This window comes from Elephantulus edwardii, unplaced genomic scaffold (genome assembly GCF_000299155.1).
Source record: "Elephantulus edwardii isolate Elephantulus edwardi_28Jun2011 unplaced genomic scaffold, EleEdw1.0 scaffold00110, whole genome shotgun sequence".
In the NCBI taxonomy this organism is placed as follows: domain Eukaryota; kingdom Metazoa; phylum Chordata; class Mammalia; order Macroscelidea; family Macroscelididae; genus Elephantulus; species Elephantulus edwardii.
In genome coordinates this window covers 872823-899800 of record NW_006399860.1, presented here as the reverse complement: position 1 = coordinate 899800, position 26978 = coordinate 872823, and the positions used below count along the sequence as shown (strand labels likewise).

The 26978-nt window shown below is 50.3% G+C and overlaps 1 protein-coding gene and 1 pseudogene across 1 annotated transcript; both read left to right on the top strand.

Annotated features, from left to right (window-relative positions):
* Positions 1-2204: 2204 nt before the first annotated feature.
* Positions 2205-25943, top strand: LOC102844651 (chromosome unknown open reading frame, human C1orf106). The gene is made up of 10 exons (XM_006892091.1): positions 2205-2407; positions 11432-11583; positions 12301-12455; positions 13197-13313; positions 13969-14191; positions 19357-19410; positions 20385-20595; positions 20897-21070; positions 23277-23955; positions 25851-25943. The coding sequence occupies exons 1-10, from the start codon at positions 2205-2207 to the stop codon at positions 25941-25943; spliced, it is 2061 nt and encodes a 686-aa protein (XP_006892153.1).
* On the top strand, positions 4243-4692 carry LOC102844231 (annotated as a pseudogene).
* Positions 25944-26978: the final 1035 nt, after the last annotated feature.

Sequence of the window (26978 nt, the reverse complement as noted above, 5' to 3'; positions counted from 1 at the left end):
TTAGCCGTACATGTTCATATCTTTGAAGATGTATCATGGGGGTGTTGCAACCTAGAAGACACAAATTTAACTAACAAGTTATAAGTACATGAGTCATGCATAGGTTACCTCTTGGATCAACACTCTTGAGTAGCTGTGCTTCCCCTTCAGGGCAAAAATCAGAGACCTTTAGCTAGGCAAAGAGGATCCTCCCTTAACAGAATTCACACAGAGTCTGTGAGTAAATCAGAAAGGTCCCTCGGTGGTACACATGGCTGGTGCTGTCGGCTAACTTAGTGGCTGCTCCTTCAAATCCACTCAGTGGCTAGGGAGAGAGATGGACTGGGGAAAGATGGGCAGTCCTCCAGGAAAGATTTACTGTTGTTAAGTGCCACTGAGTTGGCTATAGCTACCTGAGGAACTAGTTGACGGATCTTAACAACAAACAACAACAACAACAACAACAACGACGACGACGACGACGACGAGAGAACTCTGTTGGACAGAAAGTGATGCTACTAAGCCAAAGGTGTGTGATTTTACTCTGCGGCCCTCAGAACTGGTTTTAATTGTGGTGTTTTTTTTTTGGTCAAACATTCTTCTAAGTGGTATAGCACTGGTCTGTGCATTGCTGTACAGAGGTAACTCATGGTTGCTGTGATGCTAAACACTGTGACACTGATGCGTCAAATGTGATAATGGTTACCCAAGGTGAACAGTGTCTGGTGGAGCTCTCTGATTAAAACAGGCTTGGAAGCAGGCGTGGCATCCACTTCCGAAATAGCTTGCCTCCAGAAACCCTATGAACTTGGAAAGATGATGACAGTTATACAAGTGTTCAGGTCTTTTGTTCATAGGGTTGCTATGAGTTGTCTATGACCCAACGGATCTTATCAACAACAACAACCACTTAAGGAACAATGGATCTGAACTCTGCTCTATCCTGTGACATCTTCATCATCTTGAACACACCAAACCCACTGTTAGCCTCAGTTATTGATGGAAGGTCACAATGAATTAGAACCAAATTGATAGGGAGTAGGTTTTTATGATCTGGGATGGCTTGGGAGAAAGATCTTGGAAAATCCTATGGAGCAATTCTACTCTGCAGCACATGAGGCTGCCATAAGCTCACTTACAGAGGGGTTTGGGTTGTTCTCCACCCCCTTTCCCATGCAGACCATGGCACACAGTTCAGTGCTGGGAGCTCGGATCAGGGATCAGGTCAATCCTTGTTAGTCCCTCCCTGCTTCTTGATGGTCCTCTGCTTGCCTCTCTAGCCACCTATGTCTCCACTCCTCCAATCCTTTCCTTCTCATTCACACTCTTAAGTTTACCATGCCTCCTGGAGCCCTGCCTGGTCTTTATCATCATGTTATTGTATCCCTGACATCTTGAGTTCCTTCTCTGCCTTCCAGATTCATCTACCATCGTTCCCCACCCCCCTTCACCCCCAGCCTTTGCTGTCCCTCAGCTTGGGTCCGTTTTGCTTTTTCCGGCTTTCCGGTCCTGGATCCTAGCCCTTCTGTCACTGATACAGTTGCTGCTCGATTACTTGTCTAGATAGGGGCGTTCTCCAGGGAAAGGACTTGAAGTCTCATTCATAGAGCTTGGCACCAGTAGGTGCTCAGGAAGCGCGTGTTGAACAAATGGGAAGTGCAGGCATGTGAGGGAGTGAATGAATGAAAGCATGCAAACGGGCTCGCGGTAAGTAACAGGAGTTGCCCACCAGGACTGTGGTGGGCTCGCTCTCTCGTTCCGTCAGCCCCCCAGTCCCCAGGAAGAGGAGCTGGCTGGGGCTGGAGGAGGGGAGGGCGTCCCAGCTCCACCAGCCCGGAGAAAGGGATGTGGAGGGAACAGAGGCTTCAGGGGAGGGGCGTGGCACCCTTAGGCCCTGCTCCTTTCATGCCTTCACCCAAGGGTCTCCCGGAATGAGAATGGTCCCGGGCCAAGGCTGGAGCGCGCGGATGAAAGGGGCACTCGCACCGCGAGCGGAGCCGCCTCCCGCCCAGGCTGCGGAACCTGGCAGCGCAGGGGGGGTCCGGCCACTGCGGCGTCCGAATGCGCGACAAGTGGGGCCCTCGTCCCCCCCGAGCAAGGCTCCCCACGAGACACCCAGCCCTGCTGGCACCTTCCCGTCTCGGTGTGCGGTCCCCCCCGGGACTCTGGGGTCGGAACTTCGAATCCCTTTTCCTCTCTTTCCCCTCTTTCCTCTGGTGCTTGGTATGCCCCAGGGGACAGATGTCTTGGGATCTTTAACATTTGGGATGCTGCAAATGCCGAAGTTAAATGAAATACCTCCCGGGAGGGAGGGCCGGGGGAAGACTGGGGCAGAGAGAAGTTGGCCTGGGCAGACAGGTCCTGAAGCTGCGAGGCAGGAGCGGAGGGCGCGGGGCCTTTTGGGCTGCACCAGCGCTCCATGGGACAGGTAAGGGGAAAACTTAGGGGCACCCAGTACGGGTGGACTCGAGAATCAAGCCCCCAGCCCAGGATCTTCAACCCCAGTGGAGAGGGTTCTACAAGGAAGGGGGTGAATTTATACCAAGGTGGTGAGAATTTTGAGAGCTTATGCAAAAAAAGAAAATGCCTATTTCTGACTCCTCGACCTTTCTCCTTCAAACTTCTCCATGCCTGTGGATCCCAGGCCAGGTTCCGGAAAGCCTGAGTGCCGCCAAACAAAAGGAGCGAAGTCTCAGGCCAGCCTGGACGTGGAGGGCGCGGTGGGGGAGGGGAGCAGGGTGGACAGGACAAAGGGGCTTTTTAAAGAAAGCCTCGAGTCTGATTTCAGGGCGCATTCCAGGCTAGCATGGAGTTTCCCAGACCCAGCCCATTCCACCATCGCTTGGCCGTAGCAAACACCTTCGCCGGTGGACAGGGACAAGCGTCCAGTCCAGGAACTGCCCTCTCAGCACCCCCACCCCAATCACCTCCCCCACTCTCGGCTGGAGGGTCCCGGGACATTTCCCATCTTTCCCCCCACCCTCTTTTCTTATTTATCTTGTACCCTTCACGGTTGGCTCCAGCTGCATGACAAATGATTAGTTCATTAAGCAAAATTTGGGAAGTGCCGCACTTTCTTTGCTGGGTGCTGTGGAGACTGGAGATGGCGGCAGGACCAGACCTCTTGCATGCAAGAATTTACAATTCATCCTAGAGAGGGTTAAACCAGGCTACTCCTTGGAGGCAAAGATTCTGGGGCTTCGTCAGACATACTTTGGACATGTTGCAAGGAGAGACAGGTCTTTGGAGAGGAACATCATGCTGGGTGGAGTGGAGGGACGGCGCAGGAGGGGAAGACCCTCTATGAGGTGGATTGATTCAGTGACTGGGGTAATCGGGATGGGTGTGTCAGAGGCAATTCGATTGGCATAGGATAGAGCAGGGTTTAGGGCTGTTATACACAGGGTCGCTATGAGTCATAAATGACTCGACGGCACATAACAACAACAATGTCTCAGAAGAATGAAAGGAAGAACTTATTTAAAAGAGAGAAAAAAAAATCAGATTGCAAGTCTGTGCAAGGATTTTCTGATTTAGGGCTCTTCCTTAGAAAATGGAAACTCTTGAGGGAAGGTTGGGGACCAGATTTCTTGTACAAGGAAACCTCCAGTCCTCAGCAGTTGGTAGTCTTGGGATCAGGCCGTGTGGTCGTTGTTACCTGCTCTGGAGTGGAACCAACTCATAGCTGACCCTCCAGCAGGTTTTCAGAGGCTGTAAATTGCATGTCAGGAGCTTCTCATGTTCCTCTCTCTGATGCAGAGCAACTAGTGGATCCCAAGGGGTACCTTTTGGCAGCCTAACTCCATAATGGGAAATTAGTTCCCTCACCCTTAGCCTGAATGGGGTACCCCCATTCCCAAGCTCAGCTCTGGCATGTCCACTTCCTCCCTGGCATTCACTTGGATGACCTTGCCATTAGCTTGATCCAATGGAGCCTCTAGGTAGAAAGGCTGGAAGGCTGGTTTGCAAACCCCGTTTTAACCCTCCTCTTCAGATTCTACTTAGTTGAGAAATGGTGTGAATTTGAGAGTAAAGGTCCTTGAGAATTCCAGATCAATGCAATCAGTGAGCCTGACCATCTGTTATACTTACTCCTCACTCACTGACTGGCTTGTTATCAGACATTTCATATGTATGGAAATAGTTTAAAAAACCAACTACACGAGCTGACTGGGCTCCTCCCCGGCCCCACCTCGGCAGTTTGGGCTTGTGACCCTAGAACCCACTTTTTCGGCTCTCGTACTCCGACCTTCCGTGGCTGCAATGTGTTTCCTGGTCGCCACGTTTCTGTTCCTGGTGCTCAATGCCGCTTCCCTAGCAGAGCCCTTGAATTTCAAGGACTGCGGGTCCGTGGTTGGTGTTGTAAAGGAAGTGAATGTGAATCCATGCCCAACCCAGCCATGCCAGTTACACAAAGGACAGTCTTACAGTGTCAATGCCACCTTCACAAGCAATACTTATTCCCAAAACAGCACAGCCTCGGTGTATGGCATTATATTGGGTGTTGACGTTCCCTTTCCTTTTCCTGAGTCTGATGGTTGTAAGAGTGGCATTGACTGCCCCATCCAAAAAGACAAAACATATAGTTACCTGAATAAACTACCAGTGAAAAGTGAATATCCTCAAATAAAACTGGTGGTGAAGTGGCTACTTAAAGATGACAAAGGAAAATATCTCTTCTGCTGGGAAATCCCGTTAGAGATCATATCCTAGAGATATTCTATGCCAATATGTCTATGTAGGGTTGAAAGGGCATGATTGAGGGGAAGGGAACTGGAGGAGATATCAATTCAGAAATGAAATCAGTGCCATAAGAAGAAATGTCCAGATTACTGTTGTATGCCTTAAAAAATCTCCAAGACGCTTATGTCTCCTTTTGTAAAAAGGCTTGAGAAAAGGGTTGAAACTCTAGAACTCCAGAGACTATCTTGTCTTCAGTGTTCTTTACAGGTGTAGCAGAGGTGAGGACACAGGACCTGAGGCGATTGCTTAGGGATATCAGACAACATGCCTTTATTTCATTGGCCCTCACATAGGAGGACAGGTTTGAAATTGCATCTGTCCAGCTGGGCTGTTATACCCACAAATTCTTTGTCTTCAAGTGCCTCATTGAGTTCATGCATCTGGCCAAATCAACATCTCCAGCCCCATTGGTTTAACACTCACTGCATTGTCGCCCAGCAATTCACAGATACTCAACTCTGGATGGCTGATGGTTCACTCTGGTTGTCTCTTGTCTCCTTTGCTGCCTTAGATTTTTATTTTCTTATTATTACTATTATTTTTTTTTAATGCAGCACATGGTCAGATGTTTGGGGGTTTTTGTTGTTATTTTAACATTATTAACTTGTGGCATTGTTACACACCTAGAAATCTCTCTTTGAATAAAGACTTGCCAATTTTGTCTTCTGAAAAAAAAAAAAACAACTACACAATTATTTTGCACATTAATGATGTTGTATGTCTGGCAGGAATGAATGCCAATGTGTGCGGTGACAGCAGTACTGGTTGTGATGTAGTGATCTTCCCTTTTCTGAAGTGGGGCGGAGGATCTGATATGCTCATCCTCCATGTTCCCGGAACACTGACTTTTGCATGACAATCTAGTTTTTCAAAACAAACCCTGCCAGTAGCGAGGAGGGCATGTACTTCTCAGAACTCTGAGATGGGCTTATCCATGAGCAGGGATTCCTTTTTTAATGCGTCTCTGGGCACCAAAGTATCTGTGAGAGAAAAAAAAAAATCTTTTTCATTTTAACAGAAATTCAGCGTGGCCTTCAGTCTGGCCTTCAGTCAGAAAAGAAACATATCACAGCAATCCTAATAGTACCTGTGAATTTATCACTAATAGAAATCACAGATAACTACTATCACATATGCAGCTATCTCGAAATAGTATTTGCACTTACCGCGTCAATGCCATTACCATTGCTGTGAGGGGATCTCTCATGGCCTAGTGGGTGAGGAATTGTGCTGCCAACCCAAAGGCAGGTAGTTAAAGTCCACTAGCTGCTGCAAGGAAGAAAAAAATAGGTACTCTCTTGTGCCATTTATAGCCTCTGAAAACGTACCGGAGTGTCAGCTATGAGTGAGTTCCAACTTGACTGGCAATGAAAGAGGCAGACTGTTGCTACTACATCCATTGCTGTTGTTGTATGTGCCGTCAAGTCACCTGCCAGTCATAGCCAACCCTATGTATAACAACTCTGCTGTCCTGGGCTAGTCTCACTGACTCTAACAAACCAGCTCCCATTGCCCTAGTTACTTTATCAATCCATCTCCTCCGGGGTCTTTCCTGTGCTGTCCCTCTACCCTTCCAAGCATGATGTCCTACTCCAAAGTCCCTCCTGGCCATGTACCCAAAGTATGTGGGATGGAGCTTCAAAACGAGATTTCATTTAATGTTAATACAGACATATCATGGTTTTCTATTTTATTTTTATTTTGTTTAATAATTTTAATGAACATTTACAGAGAATTTGGATTTCCATTCATTCATTCATTGCTGCACTTCTCTCCCTGCCCAGCCCTCTCCCCCTGCCCTCTCTTTCAAAAGTAAAAGAAAGACTCCCTCCCTGGTACACAATCCCCCCACACCTCTCCCACCACCCCAAGTACATTCCACTATGCAACCTTAATTGTGGACTCTTGTGATAACTATAATACCCTATCATACATCGCTTCTAAATTATTCAGTCCCTCATCTGTTTCAGTGCAGTATACACAATTTATCCAGTTTTTCTCAGTCTTACCCCCACCCTGATATCAGTCCCATTTTACAGCAGTGGCACCATGTAATATTTGTCTTTTTGCGACTGAGATATTTCACTCAGCATAATGTCCTCCAGGCTCACCCATTTTGAATAATATTGAATGAGTTCCTTGTTTTTCAATGCAGCATAGTATTCCATTGTGTGAATATACCACAGCTTCTCTATCCATTCGTTTGTTGATGGGCACTTGGGTTGTTTCCAACTCCTTGCTATTGTGAACAGAGCTGCGATAAACATGGGTGTGCATATATATCTGCTTGGATGTCAGTTATGGTCTCTTTGGGATATATTCCCAGTAGTGGAATTGCTGGGTCAAATGGTATCTCTATTTGCAACTTTTTGAGAAAGCGCCATACCGCCTTCCACAGTGGTTGCACCATTTTACATTCCCACCACCAGTGAATAAGGGTTCCAGTTTCTCCACAACCTTGCCAGCATTTGTTGCTTGCTGTTCTGTTAAATTTTGCTATTCTGACTGGGGTGAGATGATATCTCATAGTTGTTTTGAGGTTTTCTATTTTTACAATTGTATTTCAACATAAATGACTCTTTCACTAGTTCTCAACTTTATCTCATACATTTCAAAGTAGGCGGACTATGCAATATTCTAGACACTTCCACCACCCCCACCCCGTACACCCTGGAGCTTAAGAAGAGGTAAAGTGTTTTAACTCCCCTCAGTCTGACACTGAAATTAGGTATTGCCTCTCTGGGGGGGGGGGGCGTCAGGGGTCGAGAGGGGAGGTGGAGGGTGCAGAGGGATGATACTGAGTGGAGGGCTGGGGGAAGGGCAGAGCTGCTATTTCTTTGAGAGACCCTGCTGGTGTCTGTCACAAGAAAGGGTTCTTAAAGTGACCGACCTGGAGGACTCTGGCTAGCATTGTTTGGAAAGAGGGTGTGTACAGGAATGCGAAGGTGTGCTCTGAGTGTGTGAATTTGTTGAGGGGCTGCTGGCAAAGAGGCGGAGACTGACAGGAGCTCTTCCCTGACGCTTAGAGGTAGTAAAGGTCTGAGTGCTGGGAAGTGGGGGCCTTTAGAGGTGGGGGCTGGAAAACAACCCAGCGCCTTGCTGAGGTGAGATCCAGCCTCTTGGGTGGGACCTCTGCAGGTGAAGCTGGGGTGAAGAGGGCTTGAAAGGGCTAAGAGAGAGGTGGTAGAATGAAGCCTTGAGGGTCAGGGTGTCTCCCATCCAAGTCTGTTGGGGACAGGTTAACCAGCAGCCTCAACCCCGCCACTCCCGCTGTGAAATAGGCTGGATTCTTCTTTTATTTTTGCTTGAGAGAGAACCAAGTGGGTAGGAGACCTGAGGGCTTATTGATTTATTCTGTTTTGGTCTGTGATCCTACATGTTTAGGGACTTAAATAACGCCTAGGGTCATAGTGGCCCTGCTGTGGAGGAATTAGTTCTCTAATTAGTGTCCCATAGGCTATGTAAACATTAAATGAGGAAGTTTGAATGTTGCTGCTCCTGGAGGGAAATGTCTGGGATAAAAGAGAGAACTTGGCCTTCTCCAGATCCCCGAGCCCGGTGTTGCTACCTGGCCTAAGTTTCTACACTATGTCCAGAGGACAGAGTATTCCCCTGGTGGTATTCTCCTTGCATCTGGGGTCTTTGCATACCTCCAGTCCTGGAAAGGAAACTGAAGTATGTGGAAGGCAGTAACTGACTAAAATAAAGCAATGGGGTGTTTGGGGACCTCACAGGCTGAGCTATGAGGGCATGATCCCTGCTACTTCTTGGGGTTCCTCCATGAGGCGCCCCCTTCTGTCTTCTCAGTCTCCGGAAGTGCAGGGGCCCAGGAGCTGCCTGCCACAGCCGCTGTGGGATTAATTCAGGGAAGGAGTTGCTCACCTGCTCCTCCCTCTGACTCAAGTCATAACTCGTAACCTGGTTCTCCTGGCCCAGCAGCCTGGGAGGGACTGCGGGGCGGGGCAGGCAGGCAGGCTGGCGGGCTAGGGGCAGCCATCAGAGTGTGGAGAGCATGAGACTGCTCTAACAAGAGCATAAGGAGGCCAGCCTGTGGCCCAGAAAAACCTCAAAGCAACATGCGTGACCCTTTGGGCCCCTGACCCACGAGTAGGAGTGTTTTCGGACTACTGGACCAAAGCCCAGAAGCAGGTGAAAATGGACAGGGTGGTCTTTGGAGCTAAGGGGCAGGCTGGCCTGGGAATACAGGGGAGCGTGGACTGTGGCTGCTCGTGACTGGGACAGAGAGGTGATAAGAAGCATGTAGCAACCTGGACAGAGGCCCAGAGGCCTGTCTCTGTGGTCTCCCAGGGAAAGGCACCGGCAGGGATGAGCTAGAAGAGAGAAGTCCAGAACTTGGCTTTGGGGGCACATCTTTGGCGAGGGTGGATCTCTTCAAGATAGGTACATTGGTTTACCTTTTCCTCCTTTTCTGGGGGCAGTATTCATCCAGGTGGGCTGCTTCTGAGGGCCCAGTCCTAGGGCAGACAGTAAACGGAGCTGAGGTGTCCCTTACCTCAGGGGAAAGGTAGGCTCAGGAGGGATTCCTGTGTTGAGGAGGTGAGGTCCTTACCTGAGTTGAAGGCTCTCCCCTCTTAGGTGGGGGTGGGGCCTGACAGCGGCCCTTGGACTCTGGGACAGGTCGCCTACAACTGAATAGGACCAGCTTTGTTGGGTATATGAGCAATTTATGGGGATTTTGTCCACAGGCCAGGGAACTGGAGGGGGCCTTTGCTGTCATCCCAGAGCCCAGTCATGTCTTGAGGACACTGTTTGGTTGTCATTGTGTATTTGAGAAGAGGGGGCTCAAAGAGGGGAGCTGACTTCCCTGAACTCCAACCTTGACTTCTAGATTTTGGTGCCTGTATTCTTTGCCCTGGAGCACCCCAGATCCAGAAACAAACTGAGACCACTGCACATACAGTGTCTCCCCGTCAACTCTCAAAAGAAAGGGTTTTGCCACCCTGAGGAAGCGATGTCATATGTGAGGAGTGGGGTACTAACGGGGTTATATGACCAGATCTTCCCCCATCTGACCCTGGGAGGCTCCTCTCCTCTGCTGTAAGCAAGGAGCCCCTTAGAAGCAGGACCTGAGTTGTTGCAACTTTCCAAGCGACACCTTAGAGGTTAATAATTAATTAGCAAGTGTGACCGTTGGTTAATGGCCATCCCCTTCCCCCCAGACCTGGGCCATCTTGTTACCTGAGACTGATCTATTTCCTTGGCCCTGACTTCTGGGCTCAGCAGGTTTGGAGGAGGGGTGAACAAGTTACTTCTCTGTTATGTTCTTATCGCTGGGGTGGGGAGCTGGTCACCCTAAGTACTGTGAGCTTCCTATAGCATAAGGCCAAATCTCTCTGGTATGTTTACAAAGGCTCCATATAAAACCATTTCTTTTTTTCTTTCATTTATTTTTTTTTTAAAATTCTGTTATTCATTTAGACTTCCTTGCAGAATTGATATCCTCAAAGCTCAAAGTGCACATTACTTTCAGACTATGTTTTAAATTGTTATTGCCCACAACAACAATTTGCTGTTGATGGCGCTGTGTTGTTTCTGTAGGTCTGTAAAAATTCTCAGCCAGGGCTGTTCTTTCCACCTCCACACACAGGCACTTCTGGGGACCTGGCTGACCGCAGTCCCCTTTTCCTCTTTGCTTTGTGACTAGTTTATCTGAGACCCATGGTTCTCCCCTGTTAGCTGAAAGCAGAGGGGTGAAGCCCCAGCTAGCCCCCTCTTTCCCTCCCACAGAGGTCTGTTTCCTGAAGAGGCAGGATAAACTCCAGACAGAAACTCAGAAGGACTTTTGGACTCTTGCTCAATGGGGCTGACTCAGTGAGGAGGTGGCTGGGCTCTCCCTCCTGCCTGGCTCCGCCCGCCCCTCCCCAGCCTGCTCCCCCAAGCAGCTGCCAGGCGTCCATCAGCTGGGACCCTGAGCATGGATGGGATTCTGTGAGAGAAGGGGCGGGCGGCAGGTGCGGTTTTGTTGTCTGGCTAGGTGAAGGCACGACTGTGACTGTTGTACCCCTATCACTCGAGTACCTTCAAGCCCCGGGGAAGTAGACAGAGGAGTCTATAGTCTTTCCTTGTCCTTGGGCAGTTTCTGCTGTAATGATACACCCTCAGGTCCCAACTGCCTGTGGAGTGTAGGGGAGCTAGGCTGCTTGCTTGCCTTTGAGGGGCCTCCTTGTAAGAGTTGGTGAATGGGGAGCTGTCTGAGTTCTGGGGATGGCTCTCTGGAATGCCACTGTTCCTGGCTTCAGAAGGTGAACCATTTGGTCCGGAGAGCAAGGCATCCTGAGTTAGGAGGTCCAGACCAGGCCTTTGCTGTCGTCCTTGAGCCCAGTCATGTCTCAGGAGCCCTCACCCACTGGGGCACAGGATGTCTCATGTGTCAGGTTCTCCAACTAGGAATACAGTCCACTTGTGCTGTCACATGCATTACAGGACTTGAGTCTCAAAGCTTTTATCTTGGAAGCAAGGCTATTGGGGGTGATGGGCTGGGTTGGGTCAGGTCCTGATAAGAGCAGGATTTGGGATGAGGAAGTCTACAGCTCACCAAGCTGGCAATAGGCCACACCCCATACACTCCTGGAAACTCCCCTTCACTTCCACTCCCCCTGCCCCCACACATCTAATTCCCAAGCTCTGTTTGGAGCACAGGGTCTAACATGGATTTTTTTTTTTTTTAATGGTGACTGTTCTCTAAAAGCTGGGAGAAGTCCAGGCGACCTACACTTGCACGACCTGGTCCAGACTGGGAGCCACATCACCATTTTCTGTCTGCTGCCCCCTCCCGGAAATCCACCATGGAGAGTAAGGATGAGGTCAGCGACACGGACAGTGGCATCATCCTGCAGTCAGGTAAGTGGTTGGGGAATGCCCGAGTGCTGACTTCCTGAGCCCCTCTGGCCTCAGACGGGATGGGGAAGGGTAGGTGGAATGGCAGAAGAGGGAGGCTTATTGGAGGTAGTGGAGATGCTGGAAGGATAAGAATTTACAGGACTAGTGATTTGTCTTCCCTGAGGTCTGGAGTTCAGACTGTGTCTGGAATTTTTTTACCTCAGGCCCAGTAGTTAGCAAACTGATTGCTGTCGACTCCATTTCTACTTAGTGCTGAAAAGTCTTATCTGGCCTGTGTAAAGCTCCCGTCTCCTCTCTGGTTGAGATGATGGGCCTGTTCTCATATATCCTTGGCAGGATAAGAGGGAAGAGGCGTATGTGTGTGTCTACAGATAGATTGAGAGAGACAGGAAGAGAAAGACAGAGACAAAGACAATGAAAGAGAGAAAATCAGAAATATGAGAGCAAGACACACACAAAACACAGTTGTGGGAGAAGTGAGATAGCTGGTTGAGATGCTGAAGAGACCCTTCAGGCCTTTCTCCCCACTGGCAACCTGTTCCTCAAACCTGTAATGTTGATACCTTGGACCACCAGGAAAATTGGTGTTCTATGGTTCTGACCCAGGGCAAGCATGAGAGTGAGTATGTGCTTGTGTGTGGGATTGTTAAGAAGTACCTGTGAGATGTTCTCCTGCCTTGGCCTCCCTGAGGGTATTGTTTCCACTGCTCTTCCCAGGCCCTGACAGCCCTGTCTCCAGGACCAAAGAGCTGGCCCACAAGGAGCTGGCCCACAAGGAGCTGACCAATGCGGTGCGGAAGCAGCAGCAAGCACTGGAGGAGCGGCTGGAGGCCTGCCTGGAGGAGCTGAGGAGACTCTGCCTCAGGGAGGCGGTGAGAGCTTCAGCAGGCACACACAAACTGGGGTCACTGCACCTCTGAGGATGTTAGGGCTGAGGCCTTCCCTGTCCTGAGGGAATCAGACCAGGGTACATAAGTACACCAGTACAGTACAGTACAGTACAGTACAGAGGCTATCTACGTGTGTGGCTCTGTGACCTGGGACACAGGACAGGACCGGAGAGGAGGAGAGTGAGTTAGGGGAGGAGAGCTAGTATAGGGAAAGAAGGACAGAGTAAATATAGATGCCATAGCTCTCTGTTGAAGGACCTTTGGTAGTGCAATGGTTAAGCATTTAGCTAACCAGAAGGCTGGTGGTGGTTTGAACCCACCCAGTGGTGCCACGGGAGAAAGCAAGCCCTGGCAATTTGCTTCCATGAAGTTTATAGCCAAGAGGGCCCTAGGGGACAGTTCTCCTCTGTCTCCTGGGTTGGATGAGTCGGAATTGACTCAGCAGCACCCAACAACAACAATAGCTCTCTGTAAGAGGTGAGTGGGAGAAGGTTGAAGGAAAGGGGAGACTGCTTAGCAATGAGAATTCACAGGGCGCCCCGAGGATGACTGAACCAGCCATGGGTGACAGGAGCGGGTGGAGGAGGGGCAGCAGTGCCACCAGCCCAATACTATGTACCAAGCTCTTTGGAGACAAGCCTCTTTCTTTATGATGTTGAGGCCAGTGGGCTGAGGGCTTGGGATGGTGGAGAAAGTCCTGACTTGATCCTGCTTCCGCTCCAGGAGCTGACGGGCACCTTACCAGCAGAATATCCCCTCAAACCAGGAGAGAAGCCCCCTAAGGTCCGTCGTAGGATTGGAGCTGCTTACAAACTGGATGAGCGGGCCTTGCACCGAGAGGTGAGGCCTAAAGGAAGCCGTCATCATTCCTCATTCCCCGAAGATACATTACTGTTCCTCATTCCTCATTCCCCAAAAGGTCCATCACCCAGACACTGACTCCCCAGTTGGGGGGTGGCACTTTGCCCAGAACCTTCTATCCACTGGGGACATTGGGTTTGGTTCCCAGTGGGCAGAAGCTCAGTTAAGAGCTGCAGCCACCAATCCTGAGAGACGATGGCCTGTCCTGACAGGTTACTCTGGCCCTAGGGCTGTTCTCTCCTCTCAGCATAGAAGCAAGCAGGTGGAGGCAGCTTGGCCTTACGGATGGCGCCAGTTCCTATGGGCAGCCACTCTCCTTACCTGCCCTGCCTTTTTGGGGTCAGGAGTGAAAGTGCTCCACTTTGATCCTGCCCTGCCTGGCTCTGCTGTGGGCAGGGTGGTGGCCAGGTTCCCATGCCTGCTTTTCAGGCTGATGGAGGTGGCTCAGGTTTGCTTTGGGGCACCTCCTACCACTCCACCTGTCGTCCTGTTTCACAGATACTTCTGTGTCCTCCTTAAGTAACTGACCCTTGAGCAACAGGTCAGGGCTGTTCCCCAGTGTCCCGTCCCCCCACCCCTGCTCCCGGAGCCCAGCGCCTCGCCCAGGCCTCATTCCAACTCCCCCCCCTCTCAGGACCCCCTGAGCAGCCTGGAGCGGGAGCTGGCCCTGCAGCTGCAGATCGCCGAGGCTGCGCGGCAGCTGTGCCTGGAGGACAACCTGAGCCGGCAGGCGCGCCGGCAGCGGAAGCACGCCATGCTGCAGGAGGAGAAGAAGCTCCGCGAGCTGGAGCGCTGCGTCGGCGAGCAGAGGCGCAACAGCGGCCCGCCCGCCCCCGCCGCGCTGCCGCTGGGCCGAGGTGAGCCCGTCCACAGGCCTCGGGTGGGCTTCCACCTGCTGGCACGCAGCCTGACTCCCGTCTACTTTGTTTACATTTGCTTAGCACCGCCAGCCATGCCCAACACTGCATTCAATGGTTGAGTCGGTTCCAGCTAGATTAACCTGCTTTCTGGGCCTACTTAGAAGCATTGCTGTTGAGTCGAGACTGACTCATGTTGACCTCGTAGGCGGCAAAGTAGAAATACGACTGATTTCTCAGCAGTAGACACCAGACTTTTCTTTCTAAATGCCTCTGAGTGGTCTGGAACTTCCAACTTTTCCGTTAGGAACCGCGCGCTTTACCTGTTTGCACCACTCAGGGACACCTGGCTCTCCCTAGATCTTACACTGTAATATACCCTTTGCAATCCCAGCGAGCCTTTGCCTTGGGTTCTCCATCCTGATAGATCCTCTCTCCCATGTCCCTTCTTTCTGCTCCATCCTCCCTAAACCCACTGCCTTCAAGAGTCTCCTAGTGGAAAGCAATTCCCCAGCTGATGCAGAGCCAGGACCTTCAGAGAGAGTGATGGCATGTCTGGATCTGAGTAGTGTGAATCTGGGGCTCTGAGGTGGTGGCCTTGGCCCTGGTCTGAGGGAGGCAACTCTGGACCCAACCACTGCTCTGTACATTAATGTCTGCGTTGTTTCTGGTGAGGGGTGGATGGAGCGCTTAACCATCCTTGTGGGGATTTGTTTGAAATCCAGCATCACCATCCTACCATGGCTAAGCATCTAGCAGTACTTCAGTCTAAAGTAGAATCCTTCCATTCTGTCTTCGCTGTCCTCATTATACCTGTAGTTTGGTTACTGAACACCTGGCCTGGAGGGATGTCTGTGGGACACTAAGTAAGTTGTCCACTCCCAGGGCTAGTCAGGTGAATCAGTGAGTCCCCCTAGGCTACCTTCCAACAGGTGGTTCTTTGCCCTTAGGTCTGAATGGTTTTCTGTCTGTTCACTTAAACACAACTTGCCTGGTTGGGACTACCAGCCCCTCCCACCCCAGGTCTCACGCTGGGCTCCAGGCCTTTGGACTGTATCTGCTGACGTTAGAAACTGTCACAGAGGTGAGGGAAGAGGTCAGGAGCTGGTTCCTAGGGCAGTACTGGATTCAGAGGCTGGACTCAGAGAGTTGCCTGTTTCTCCCACACACTCAGGCTCCCAGCCCTGCATGTCTGGCTGGCTTTTTGCCAAGGCAGCTCTTCTCTCCGCGAATAGTAGAGTAGGATGCCCGGAGGCCCTTCCTGGTTGTCCTGTCCCAAGGCCCACCGCTGGGCAAGTGGTTATCTCCCAGCACAGGTCTCTCAGTGGTTCCCACTCCCATCAGCACCTCTAACATAGGGTAGAGAGGGTGTGGTGAATGTTTCCCACGTCCTCTTCAGCAGCCAAGAGTGTAGGGGAGGAGATGCGCCATGTGGCAGCTGACCCATTAAACATGGAACACGGCTTAGGTGTCCACATTTCTCTCTGGTCCCGGTAGGTCTGGCCTCAGCTCCCCACAGGACCCCACTTCTGGGCTTCCAAAGAGCCAGTGGGCAAGAACTTCTCCATTCATTCTTCATCCCAGCAGGGTCCCTGGAACTTGACTTTGCCTTGATAGTCAGCTACTCATGTGAGCATGGGGGGTCCTTAAGAGCTAAAGGACTGCATGCTTGTAGGTGCTCACGGGGTAGTGAACACCACCGTGGTAGAAGCACCTGTCCCAGTTGGTCCCAGCTTTTTCTGCTGTCCCCTGCAGCTCCACACTGCCTAGAAACCGCCTCTGCCCACGGGTGTTGGTGGTTCCTGGGAGCAGCTGCCCACGGCTGGGGTGGCATAGGTGAGGGTTATCACTCTGCTGCCGTGATTACAACTGGTGGTGCCTCTTGCTGGGAGTGAGGAACGGGCCAGGACACGCTTGGGGCCAAGATGTGGTTGTTTCTGTTTAACCCTGTGTGGGAGGCAGATGGCCAAGTTCTGAAACCTGTCCTAGGGACTGCAGCCTAGGTGAAGTTAGGGATGTGGAGGGAAAAAACCTAGTGAAGCCACTAACTTTCTCCCTCCAGATGGGCAGTGAAGACACTATTCCCTCTAGAGTTAGGGTCAGTTCTTGACAATGGCTCCAAACTCTGGTTCTAACTTCCTGCCCTTGAAGCACAGAGGGAGGCAGTCCTGGGCAAGTAATTCCTGTTAGGTAGCTCTTCTGCCCAGTTGGGCTCTTCTAGAAAGGAGCAAATAGAGAGGGATTAATAATTAGTTAGTAGCCAAAAGGTGTTTTGAATGAAAAGAAAAAAAACACAAACATAAATCAAATAAACAAAAAACCTTCCTAGCCCCTCCTCCTCCCACAATCTCCATACAAAGGTTTTTCAATTTAAGAAAGTAATTATGGCAGTTAAGGGTAATTAGCCAGTCCTCTACAGGGCCAGCAAGCAGTCAGGTGCTTCCCTATAATTCGCTGACTTGATTCTGCAGGAGCTGCCCCCAGAATACTCTCGTCTTGTGATAGATACTCAGTCAGCAGCCATTGATTGACAGGGTCAGCCTTCAGTGATGCTATCTTGTTGACTTTTGGTGATGGTGGAAATGTACTGTGCTGTCCCATAGAGTAGCCCCTGAGCACATGTGGCTCTTTAGCACTCGAAATGTGCCGGGTATAACAGAGCTCTGGTGGTGTAGTCAGCAGGGAGATGGGCTGCCAACCCAAAGGCCACACCTCTCTAGTGGTTCAAATCCATCAGCAGCTTTGCTCTGTGGGGGTAACGATAGACAATCTCCTCTCATGCGATTTAGAGCCTCAGAAAACCCAATGGAGTGTTAGCTCTGAGTTGGTTCTGATTTAACAGCAATGAGAATTAGCATGACTTAACCCCAACCTAACTCATTGTTGTCAAATTGAATCCTGCCCCAGACTGACTCCATGGGACAGAGTAGGACTGCCCTCTGGGGCTTCCAAGGCTACACTCTTTGTAGAAGCAGTTTGCCGCCTCTTTCTCCTGAGGCTTTGCTGGGGGGTTCAGACTTCTGACCTTTTGATTCACATCTGAGTGCTGCTTAATCATTGCACCACCAGGTTTCTTATAGTTGAGAGGTGGAATGTTTCAGATGTTAACTTTTAAGTTAATCACATGCGGGTGGTAGCTGCCACATTGGACAGCTTAGAGAATGACTTCTGTAGTTACCCCTCAGCCTGAGTGTCCTCCTATGAGAGAGTCCCAGTGGACCCAGAGCCATGGGTGGCTGAGATAGGGCAGGGTGGGGCCTTGGGGCCAGCTCCCAAGTCCCCTCGGCTATCTCTGGAAGACCTGAGACTGTGAGAAGCCCTCAGGAGCCACTTGTGCTTGGCTTGCTAACAGATATGCCCACTTACTCCTAGCCTCCTTAAAGACAGTGTCCCCAGATGCCTGTCTTTTGGTACCCCCTTGTTGGCTTATAAAACTGTTTGTTCTTATGAAGATTAGAGATGATAGGAATGATATCTTTCTTCCCTGACCATGTATTAGACACACATGACTCTTACATAGGCCCTGTTACTGGGCCATGTTAGAAACAGTTCCACAAGGTCTATAGCTTGATATCTGCAAAAATAAAAATCCACTCTCTGGATTCTGTAAAAGGCCAGAGGCAGGGAACTAGTATCCAAGGAGAGGATGTCTCCTCATCTGAATCTCACAGCAAAAGAGTCGAGCATAGCCTAACTGGTCACTGGGTTGGATGGAATCAGGCCCAGTTCCATGTGCAGTGTGCCTTACAAGATGTACAAACAGCTTTGGGAAAGTCTTTATCTCATTAAAGATGTAGAGCAGGGATTGGCAAAGCTTTCTGTAAAGGGCCAGAGAGTAAATGACTCAGACTTGTGAGCTAGAAAATCTCTGGTGCAATTTCTAAATGCTATGGAAAATTAGCGAGCTCTGGTGATGTAGTCTTGAGGGAGTTGCAGATCTGCGAATCCAAAGGCCATGTCTCTCGGGCAGTTTGATTCCACCAGCAACTCGAGGGGCAGTAAGTAGCCTCCCATGTGATTTACAGCCTCAGAAACCCACCAGAAGGTCAGCTATGAGTTAGTTCCGATTTGATAGCGTGACTTGAGTGTATGACAAGGGGGAGCTTTGATGGGTAGTTTGTAGAGTGTTGCACTGCTAACTCCAAGGCCAGAACTCTCTGGCAGTTTAAATCTACCAGAAGCTTCAAGGGAGAAAGATGAGCAATCTCTTGTGTGATTTACAGCCTTAGAAACCTGCTGGAGGGTCACTATGAGTTGGTTCCTATTTGATGGCAGTGAAAGAGATGTGAAAATTATAGTGTGAAAGCAACTAGGCATGGTGAAAACAAGCGATAGCTGTGTTATAACAAAAGTTTATAAAAACAGCTGGTGAATTGGATTTGGTCTATAGATCATAGTTTGCTAATCCCTATGTAGAGGATTCCAGGGTAACTGGATTTACTTTTCGTGGAATTTTCTGGGTAGATTTTAACAGGAGATCCAGTAAAGGGTATTGGTTAAGAACACAAACCTGGTAGTCATACTTTCTCGGTGTAAATTCTAACTCTATCACTTTTTGATTGGCGTAGGCCAAATTACTTAACTCCTCCGAGCCTTAATTTCCTCAGCTGTTATGTGGAGGTGATAATACCCAATAAAATTAATCAGCTCCAGCTGAGTGGGTTCTGAATCATGATGACCTTGTCCAGGGTAGAGAAGAAATGCTTCACAAGATTTTTTTTAGATTTCCAGATCTTTCTCTGCAGTGCCCCTGGGTGATTTACACAGCCCACTTTGAGTTATTAGTGAATTGCTTAACTGTTTGCACTACCCACCAAACCCGTTGTCATCTGGTCAGTTCTGACACATAAGGACCCTCCATTGGATTTCTGAGGTGGTAAATCTGTATGGGAGGAGATGGCCTACCTCTCCCCCCCGCCCAGGAACTACTGATGGATTCAAACTTATGACCTTTTGGTTTACAGGCTGATAGGTTATGCACTACCCCGCTAGAACTCCTTATGTCACAGGGGTATTCATTTTCCTCATCTTTGCTTTCATAGTTGATATGCTCAGTTAGTGTCATGGGGTGAGGATCAGGCCTGGGATGCTCGGTGTTGCTGGCTGCCCATGTCTATGAAGTAGTCCTTCACCTACTTTTCTTCTCTCCCCTGTGACTTTCTCAGAACTCAGTGTCTCCAATGACAGTTCCCTGTCGGACGGGCTGCTGCTGGAAGAAGGTGAGTGGGGCTGTCTGGGGCTTATTGGCAGGACCGGGCACCTTCCGCCAGGTCTTGGCCGGACTTAACTTCTGAGACTTTGGATGGGGATAGATGAGTTAGCAGTCAGAGAAGTGACGAAGGCAGGTAGGTCCAGCGGTCATGTTCACAGCTTAGAGCCGAAGTTGAGTTCTGTGAGCTGTTTGATGTCCTCAGTTGAGGGTGGGGAATATGCTGGTGACAAGATAGGTTAAGGCTCAGGGTGATAAAACCAAACAATGCGAGATTCAAATCCACCAGCTGTTGGATGGGCAGTTCTACTCTGTCCTCTAGGGTTGCTGTGAGTCAGAATCAACACAGTGACAGTAGGTTTCCTATTTTAGAAGTGAAAATAGCTTTGATGTCAGAGAATGATGAATTCTGGTAGAACCCATGAGCACCAGATGTTCCTGCCTTCACCCTGGTGCCTCCACCCAGAGGCTTTGTTTGAAGATGTCCTGGTCAGAGCTAAAAAGTGAGCTGGCCAGGGTGACTGCCCTCCAGAGGCTAGCTATGTGAAAAGAGGGTGGCATTAGGGGAGGAAACACAAGTCCAGAGATTAAAAACAAGTTTGTAAATGCTGAAATGAGCCAAGAAGGTGGCTAAGTGTGTCTGTGGGAGTGCCAGGTCAATAAGGAAATAGGGCACCTGGGCATGGCTGGAACAATAAAAATGAGTAATCAGAATGCTCACTGTAGATGTGACAGCAGAGGCCGAGGTTACAGGGGAGCCAAGCAAGCCAAGAAGGGGCAGTCTGGGGAGGCTTCTTGAAGGAAGCAGCCTTAAATAAGTAGCAGTGTGAGGAGAAAGCCCCAACAGAGAAGAAACAGTTTTTGAGTATGTGGAGCAGTGGGGAGAGTCAGTTGTGGGAAGGAGGACCAGATCCAAGCTGCTAGGTTCCTGCTGGGCCGGTTCCCCCACCCACTGTCCTCACCAGATTTCTTTTACTCTTGCAGAGGAATCCCAAGTGTCAAAACCACCCCAAGCGGCTTCGGCCTCTTCTTCCCGGCCGCCCCCACCCCAAAGTCTTGAGGGGCTGCAGACAGGAGGACCTGAGACTGAGGGCCTGGATCGAGCACCCATCCAGAACAGCCCCTGGAAGGAGACCAGTCTGGACCACCCCTACGAGAAGTCCAGGAAGACTTCTGAGCCCAGTAGCGAGTCTAGGTCAGTGCTGGGGGATGGGGTGGGGGGGCTAGGAGTGGAGGATAGTGTTGGGGACAGGGTGGAGGGAGTGGAGGATAGTGTTGGGGACAGGGTGGAGGTGGGATGGGATGGAGAGCTGAGCGATGGATAAGGGAGAGAGGCAGGAGAAACCAGTCCTCTTCTCTGATGTATGATGGTGGGTGTGTGAACTTGGTAGCTCTCCAAGAATGCTGGCACTTTGCACCACTAATTTGGGGCCTCTTTTCACTGTGCCCGCATTTTCTCTGCCTATCTGCCTCTGACCTGTCCCCACTCTCTGCAGCAGCCCTGCCAGCACACCGCAAGATGGGCCTAACACATCCGCCCTGTGGCTGCCAGAGCCACCCGTCTTCCATCTGGTTCCCGTCCGCGGCGTCCCTGGTCAGCGGCAGGGCCGCACCAGTGCCCCGGCCACTCCCGAGATGCAGGGCAGGAGGGGCCAGTCACAGTCTCTGAGGTAAGAGATGGCCACCTTGGAGATGTGGAGTTAGAGGGAGGGCCCAGGATCCAAAGCTTACTGCTGGAAGGTGGTGGGCAGGATGAAGAACAGGTGGGACTTCCCAACACCATGGCTTTACCTTACTTAGAATGCTTTCTCAGAGCATCTCTGAATAAATAAAATGGCAAAGGCAAGTTGTTGGTGAAGCAAGCCATTTTCTTCTAGAGACCCCAGTTTGTTTTGTGTGATTTGATTCAAGTGTCCTAACCTTGTCATGATCACTTATACTCATAGATAGGTGTACAAGTCTTTTATTATGGACCATTCACTCTTTCAATTGATAGGCCAATATACATACCATGTGACTGGCTGAGTAACTTAGTCACTCTGTGCAGGCACCCTGGCACCATCAGGGCATCTCTAGGGTCATCTGTCAGCTTAAATGCACTTGTCATTCTTCACTGGACTGAACAGAGTTTTATATTTGCATGCCAGGCCCACCTTGATAGCACTGTGCCTTTGTACAGATTAAAAAAGGACTCCCCCTTTGGGCAAACACGGCCCATGACAGGTGGGTTCACAGACTATGGCGGTTTTAAGGTTCTTGGAGAGTCACTCCGGTGTGCAGCTGCCCTGTGTATTGCATACAGCCTTTATGTGGTCATGTCTACCTGAATAGATTCTGTCCATGAAATTCCACTGAACATATGTTGTTAGGTGCTGTTGAGTATGACCCATAGTGACCCTATGAACAACAGATCTAAACCCTGTCCTATCCTGTGCCATCTTCACACTTCCTGACACACTAGACCCCACTGTGGCAGTCACTGCGTCAGTCCACCTAGTTGGGGGTCTTAGTCTCCTTCACTGACCCTCTACCTTTCCAAGCGTCATGTTCCTCTCCAAGGAATAACCTCTTGCGATATGCTGCAAGTATGTGAGGTAAAGCTTTATCACCTTTTCCTTTAAGGGGCACTCTGGCTGCACCCTTTCCAAGACACATTTATTTGTTCTTTTGGCAATCCCTGGGATGTTTACTACTTTTGTCCAACAACACAGTTCAAAGGCATTGATTCTTCTTCTGATAACTGGACATATAATGTACCTAAAGTGGCTAGAATGACATGACATTTATTTAGCCTGCAGAGAAAATCAGCTGTCAGAGACCTCTCCAGAGTACTGAAGAGCAACAACATCAGGCTGAAGACTAAGGTGTGCCTGATCCGGGCTATAGTCTTTGCAATTGCGTGCTATGCATCAGAGAGCTGGACAGTGACTAGGGATGATAGAAAGAGAATTGATGCCTTTGAGCTGTGGTGCTAGAGAAGAACGTTGAATATACCATGGACTGCTAGGAGAACAAACAGGTCTGTCCTGGAGAGGGTGCAGCTGTGCTTCTCCTTGGAGGCAAGGATTCGGAAGCTCTGTCTGACATACTTTGGGCCTCTTGCAAGGAGGTACCAGTCCTTGGAGAGGGACATCATGCTTGGGAGAGTGGAGGGACAGTGCAGGAGGGGAAGATCCTTGATGATAGATTGATTCAGTGATTGGGGCAGTGGGAGCAGGTGTGTCAGAGACAATGAGGTTGCCACAAAATAGAGCACGGTTTAGAGCTGTTGTACATAGGGTCGCTATGAGTCGCAAACGACTCAACGGCACATAACAACAACAACAGTATCCAAATGATTATGTGAGTGAAACAGTGATACTTGAGGCTGTCTGTACCAATTGTTGAGTTGACTCTGACTCTAGCAGCTATAGTGTCAGAGAAGTGTGCTCCATAGGATTTTGAGTGTGTGTGTGTGTGTGTGTGTGTGTGTGTGTACCGTCAAATTGAATCTGACTGATACAGGAGGCGATTGTTCCTCCTTCTTCAGCAGAGCATCTGGTGGATTTGAACCGTGCACCTCTGGGAGCTCCGTAAGATTTCTAATGGCTGGCTTTTTTAAAATGGATTGCCAGGCCTTTCTTCCAATATACCTCTAGGTAGACTCAAACCTCCACCCTTTCAATTAGCAAACACTCTGCATTACCCAGACTCCTTGCAGTGTTGGGGTGTGTGGAATCTCTACATTGGGCCTAAAGGTTATTTGGGGGAATATTTGCCTGAAGGTTTATCCATGTGTGCAGTGTGGTGGTCTCCTCTTGCCTCACGTGCTTAATGGCATCCCCTCCAAGCACTGCGTGTTGTCTCCCTGACTCAGAGTCTCTCTTGCCCCCTCAGGGTGGATTCCTTCCGCTCCGGGCTGGAGGGCCGAGGCCGCAGCGCCTTTCCCCGCCGCCGCCCCACTCACTACACGGTGACTGTCCCTGACTCCTGCTTCCCCGCCGCCAAGCCCCCTCTGCTGCCCTCTGCCTACCACTCCTGCTCCGAAGACAGTGGCTCCGACATCTCCAGCATCTCGCACCCCACCTCACCCGGCAGCAGCAGCCCTGACATCTCCTTCCTGCGGCCTCTTTCCTCACCTGAGCCCCTTCGCCACCGTGGGGCCTGGGGACCACCTGGCGGAAGAGAGCTGGTCACTCACTACCCCCAGCTACTGTTGCCCCCGGGCTACTTCCCTGTGGCACCAGGGCGCTATGTGATGGTGGCAGAGAGCCCCCAGCCACCTGTCAATTGGGAGCTGTGCCCTGCGGCTTATGCAGAAGAGGGGGCACCCTTGCGCTACCAGCGCCTGGTGCCCACCCACAGCCGCATCGTGCGCACGCCCTCCCTGAAGGACAACCCTGCAGGCCGGGGACTCAGCAAGGCGGCCGTTTCCGAGGAGCTCAGATGCTGGCATGAGCGCGCACGCCAGCGGAGCACTCGCCCGCATTCACTGGACCGGCAAGGGGCCTTCCGAGTCCGGAGCCTGCCCCCAGGAAGAGAGGTCTTCCCGCGAACCCCCGGACAACGGGCACAGGTAGAGCTGCTCTGGAGACACACCCGGGTGTGGGAGGGCCTGGGCTAGTTGTTGGGAGGGCTGTGATTCCAGCAGGTCCAGGGTTAGCGAGATGCAATGCCTGCAGCCTCATGGCCGGGTAATCCCCAGTTTGGAGGAACAGGCGAAAAATCATTTCCTCTTGGCTTTGGGAGGCTCTCTGACTCCCCGAGGCGCCTCTTAATTTTGCTTGCTGTGTCTAGCCCTGAGCACATCCGTGTATGCTGCTAGAGATGATCCTTGCAGATAGCTGAGATATTTTTCCTTCTCATGGCTCCCCAGATAATCCACAAAGCCGATAAACCTCTGCCTGTAGTCTGGAGCCCAATCCAAATTTAGTATCTCAAACTAACTCCCAGATTTTCGGAATGTTTGAGGGCTCAAACTAAAGTGAGAGAGGGTGGAAATGACAGAAAGGGGACCCGAGAATGCTGACTTCCTCCAAGGTGATATGCCCCCACCTTGAAAAGCAAGTTGCAAAATGACCAATTGCACAAGCCCTCAAATCCCAGTCCTATGACATACAAGCTGTATGATTATGCAACTTTCCCTGAGCCTCTGTTTACCTTTCTATAAAACAGGCCAATAAAATGCAGGCAGACTTTGGAGATACTGCACATTACCTTCCAGAACACAGCTGTAAAGTGAATAGTGCAATAAAGCAAGGCACACACTTTTTTTTTTTTTTAGTTTCCCTATGCATAGAAAATTTGTACTTACGTTAGACTCTATTCACTGTGCAATTTGCATTCTGGAAAAGTTTGGAATATTGTGAGAATTACCAGAATGTGCCACAGGGACAGGAAGTGAGCATGTGCTGTTGGAAAATGGCACTGATAGAGTTCTTTTGCTTGACACAGGATTGCCACAAGCCTTCACTTTAAAAAAACAAAAGTAAACCATCCACCCATAGTATCAGCCGGAGGGAGCTCTGGTAGCCTATTGGTACAAGGCTGTGCTGCAATCCTAAAGGCATGCCGTTCGAATCCTGCTTCGCAGGAGAATGATGGATGATCTCCTCCTGTGTGATTTACAGCCTTTGAAAACCTGCTAGAGGGTTGGTTCCAACTCAGCAGCTTATAACAGCAACACTATAGTATGTGCAAAGAGCATTATATATGCCTGTGCCTATCTCATAGGGCTTCTGATAGGTTTAAGTGAGTTAATGCTTGGAGCAGTGCCAGTGCTGGATAAGCAATGTTCTCATCATCCAGGGCCCCAGAAGCCAGGCTCTGGGCTGGTGGGTAGCAGAGAGGAAGCGTACCCTGATGTGAAGGGCAGCCACCTGGGTTTCTGTGTGCCCAGTTTTCTTCATTCGGGAAGAAGACTTAAGACCCATGAATCCTCTCTTTATTCTTTCTCCCTGGTACGGAGGGTTCTGCAAAGGACGTGCTCCAGAAGTTACCAACAGGCTGCTCCTTTGAGACCCAGTAATCCCAGCAGGTCTAGCCAGCTGCGCATTTCTCCCCCCTCCCACCAGGTCTTGGATATGTAGCTGGTATCCTGGGCCTGACAGCAAGCCTGGCCCCGGTCCCAGACTGCACCCTCCAGCTGACATGCTTTCCCTTCATTCCAGCTTAGACCTGCCCTTGGCCCAGGCCCAGCACCTTCCAGCCTGCCAAACAGGGAGGGTGACGAGAAGAGAGTTCAGCAAAGGGGGTGAAGGACAAGGTCAGGATGCTTGCCACACCCTAAAGGAACATGGAGTGAAAGAAGGAGAAAGGGCGATCTCTGGTTGGGAGGGCAGAGGCTGAGGTTGGAGCTGGTGCTGGTGCGGAACAGCCGCCTAAAGGAACTGGAAGCTGGTGCCACGCTGGTCTGGACCTTGCCCTGGTTCGCTCACTCCTCTTTTCTTTTCTTTCTTCCTGGCCTGGCAGGTGCCCGCCGTGTGTGTGCTCCGGAGATCTCCTGAGGGGGTCCCTATGCAAGTCTTCCTACCTGAGAATGGAGAGATCATCAGCCAGGTGTAACAAGACCAGCGGCACCCTGTGCCTTGAATGCCTGAACCCTACTGTTGAAAAAGACTCTTTTAAGGGCCGGCTGAGTCCCGCCCTGGAGAATTGCCCTTCAGCTCCCCAGCCCCCGTCGCAGGCCGATGACCTGGAGCTGAAGCTGTTTATTTTATTATTTTTTTTTCTTTTTAGTTTTGGTCTGGCAGCCCCAAGGATTTATATATATTTTGTACTACAATCACTGTCATATGATTGTATTCCTCCCCGCTAGCGACCAACCAGCCTGTGAGGCTCCAGGCTTTGCCTGTCTGGATACCAGCATTCGTGTTGTTATGTAAGACAAGTGGCAGGGGAGGGGCTTGAGGGCTAGCATGGAGTCCTGCAAACCTTCTGTGGCAAGGTTCGAAGAACTTCCCTGGGAAGCAGCCCCTGGCTCTCTTGTCCTGCTGCTGTTGAAGGCTGGACATGGCATGTGCTTATGCACAGGACTTTCCCTGTTTCCCAGATCCCTGGGTACCTTATGGATTTTCACTCCAGCCTGAGCTGGGGGATAATCTCCCCTTTTATAATGTGCTCTATGATGCACACATCAAGTGGTAGGTTACCAAGGTCAGTATGTCCTGGGATATTTTCTTCCTGGACTTGCCTATTTTCCAATGCATAAATCTTTTGGGTCTTCAATCACTGTGCCTCCTTTATCACCCCGTACACACACAGAGCCAGATATAAATCGTAGCACCCAGGGACCAAGCTGAGGGTCAGCCTGTGGAGCTGGGGGGTCAGCTGGTGAAGAGCAACCCAGACTTTAACCACCACCATCTCCAGATAGCACATGAACTTGGAATCTCATGATAACCTAACAATTTTTCATCAATGTCTTTGAACCCAATCATACCAAACCTTATCAATGTTTTTGGAACTGCAAATTTTTGTGGCATTTTTTTTGAGAGGCTTCTACATACTCCCCACACCCCACTACCTCCCACCCCCAGCTATCCTTCTACTTCACATATAGAAAGAAGGAATATATTTATGCAAATATGGAAATACCTT

Coding starts and splice junctions, on each gene's coding strand:
- LOC102844651 (XM_006892091.1), top strand. CDS start 2,205: ATGCCCCAGGGGACAGATGTCTTGGGATCTTTAACATTTGGGATGCTG. Junction 2,408..11,431: donor ACCAGCGCTCCATGGGACAG/GTAAGGGGAAAA, acceptor GTTCTCTAAAAG/CTGGGAGAAGTCCAGGCGAC. Junction 14,192..19,356: donor CGCGCTGCCGCTGGGCCGAG/GTGAGCCCGTCC, acceptor TGACTTTCTCAG/AACTCAGTGTCTCCAATGAC.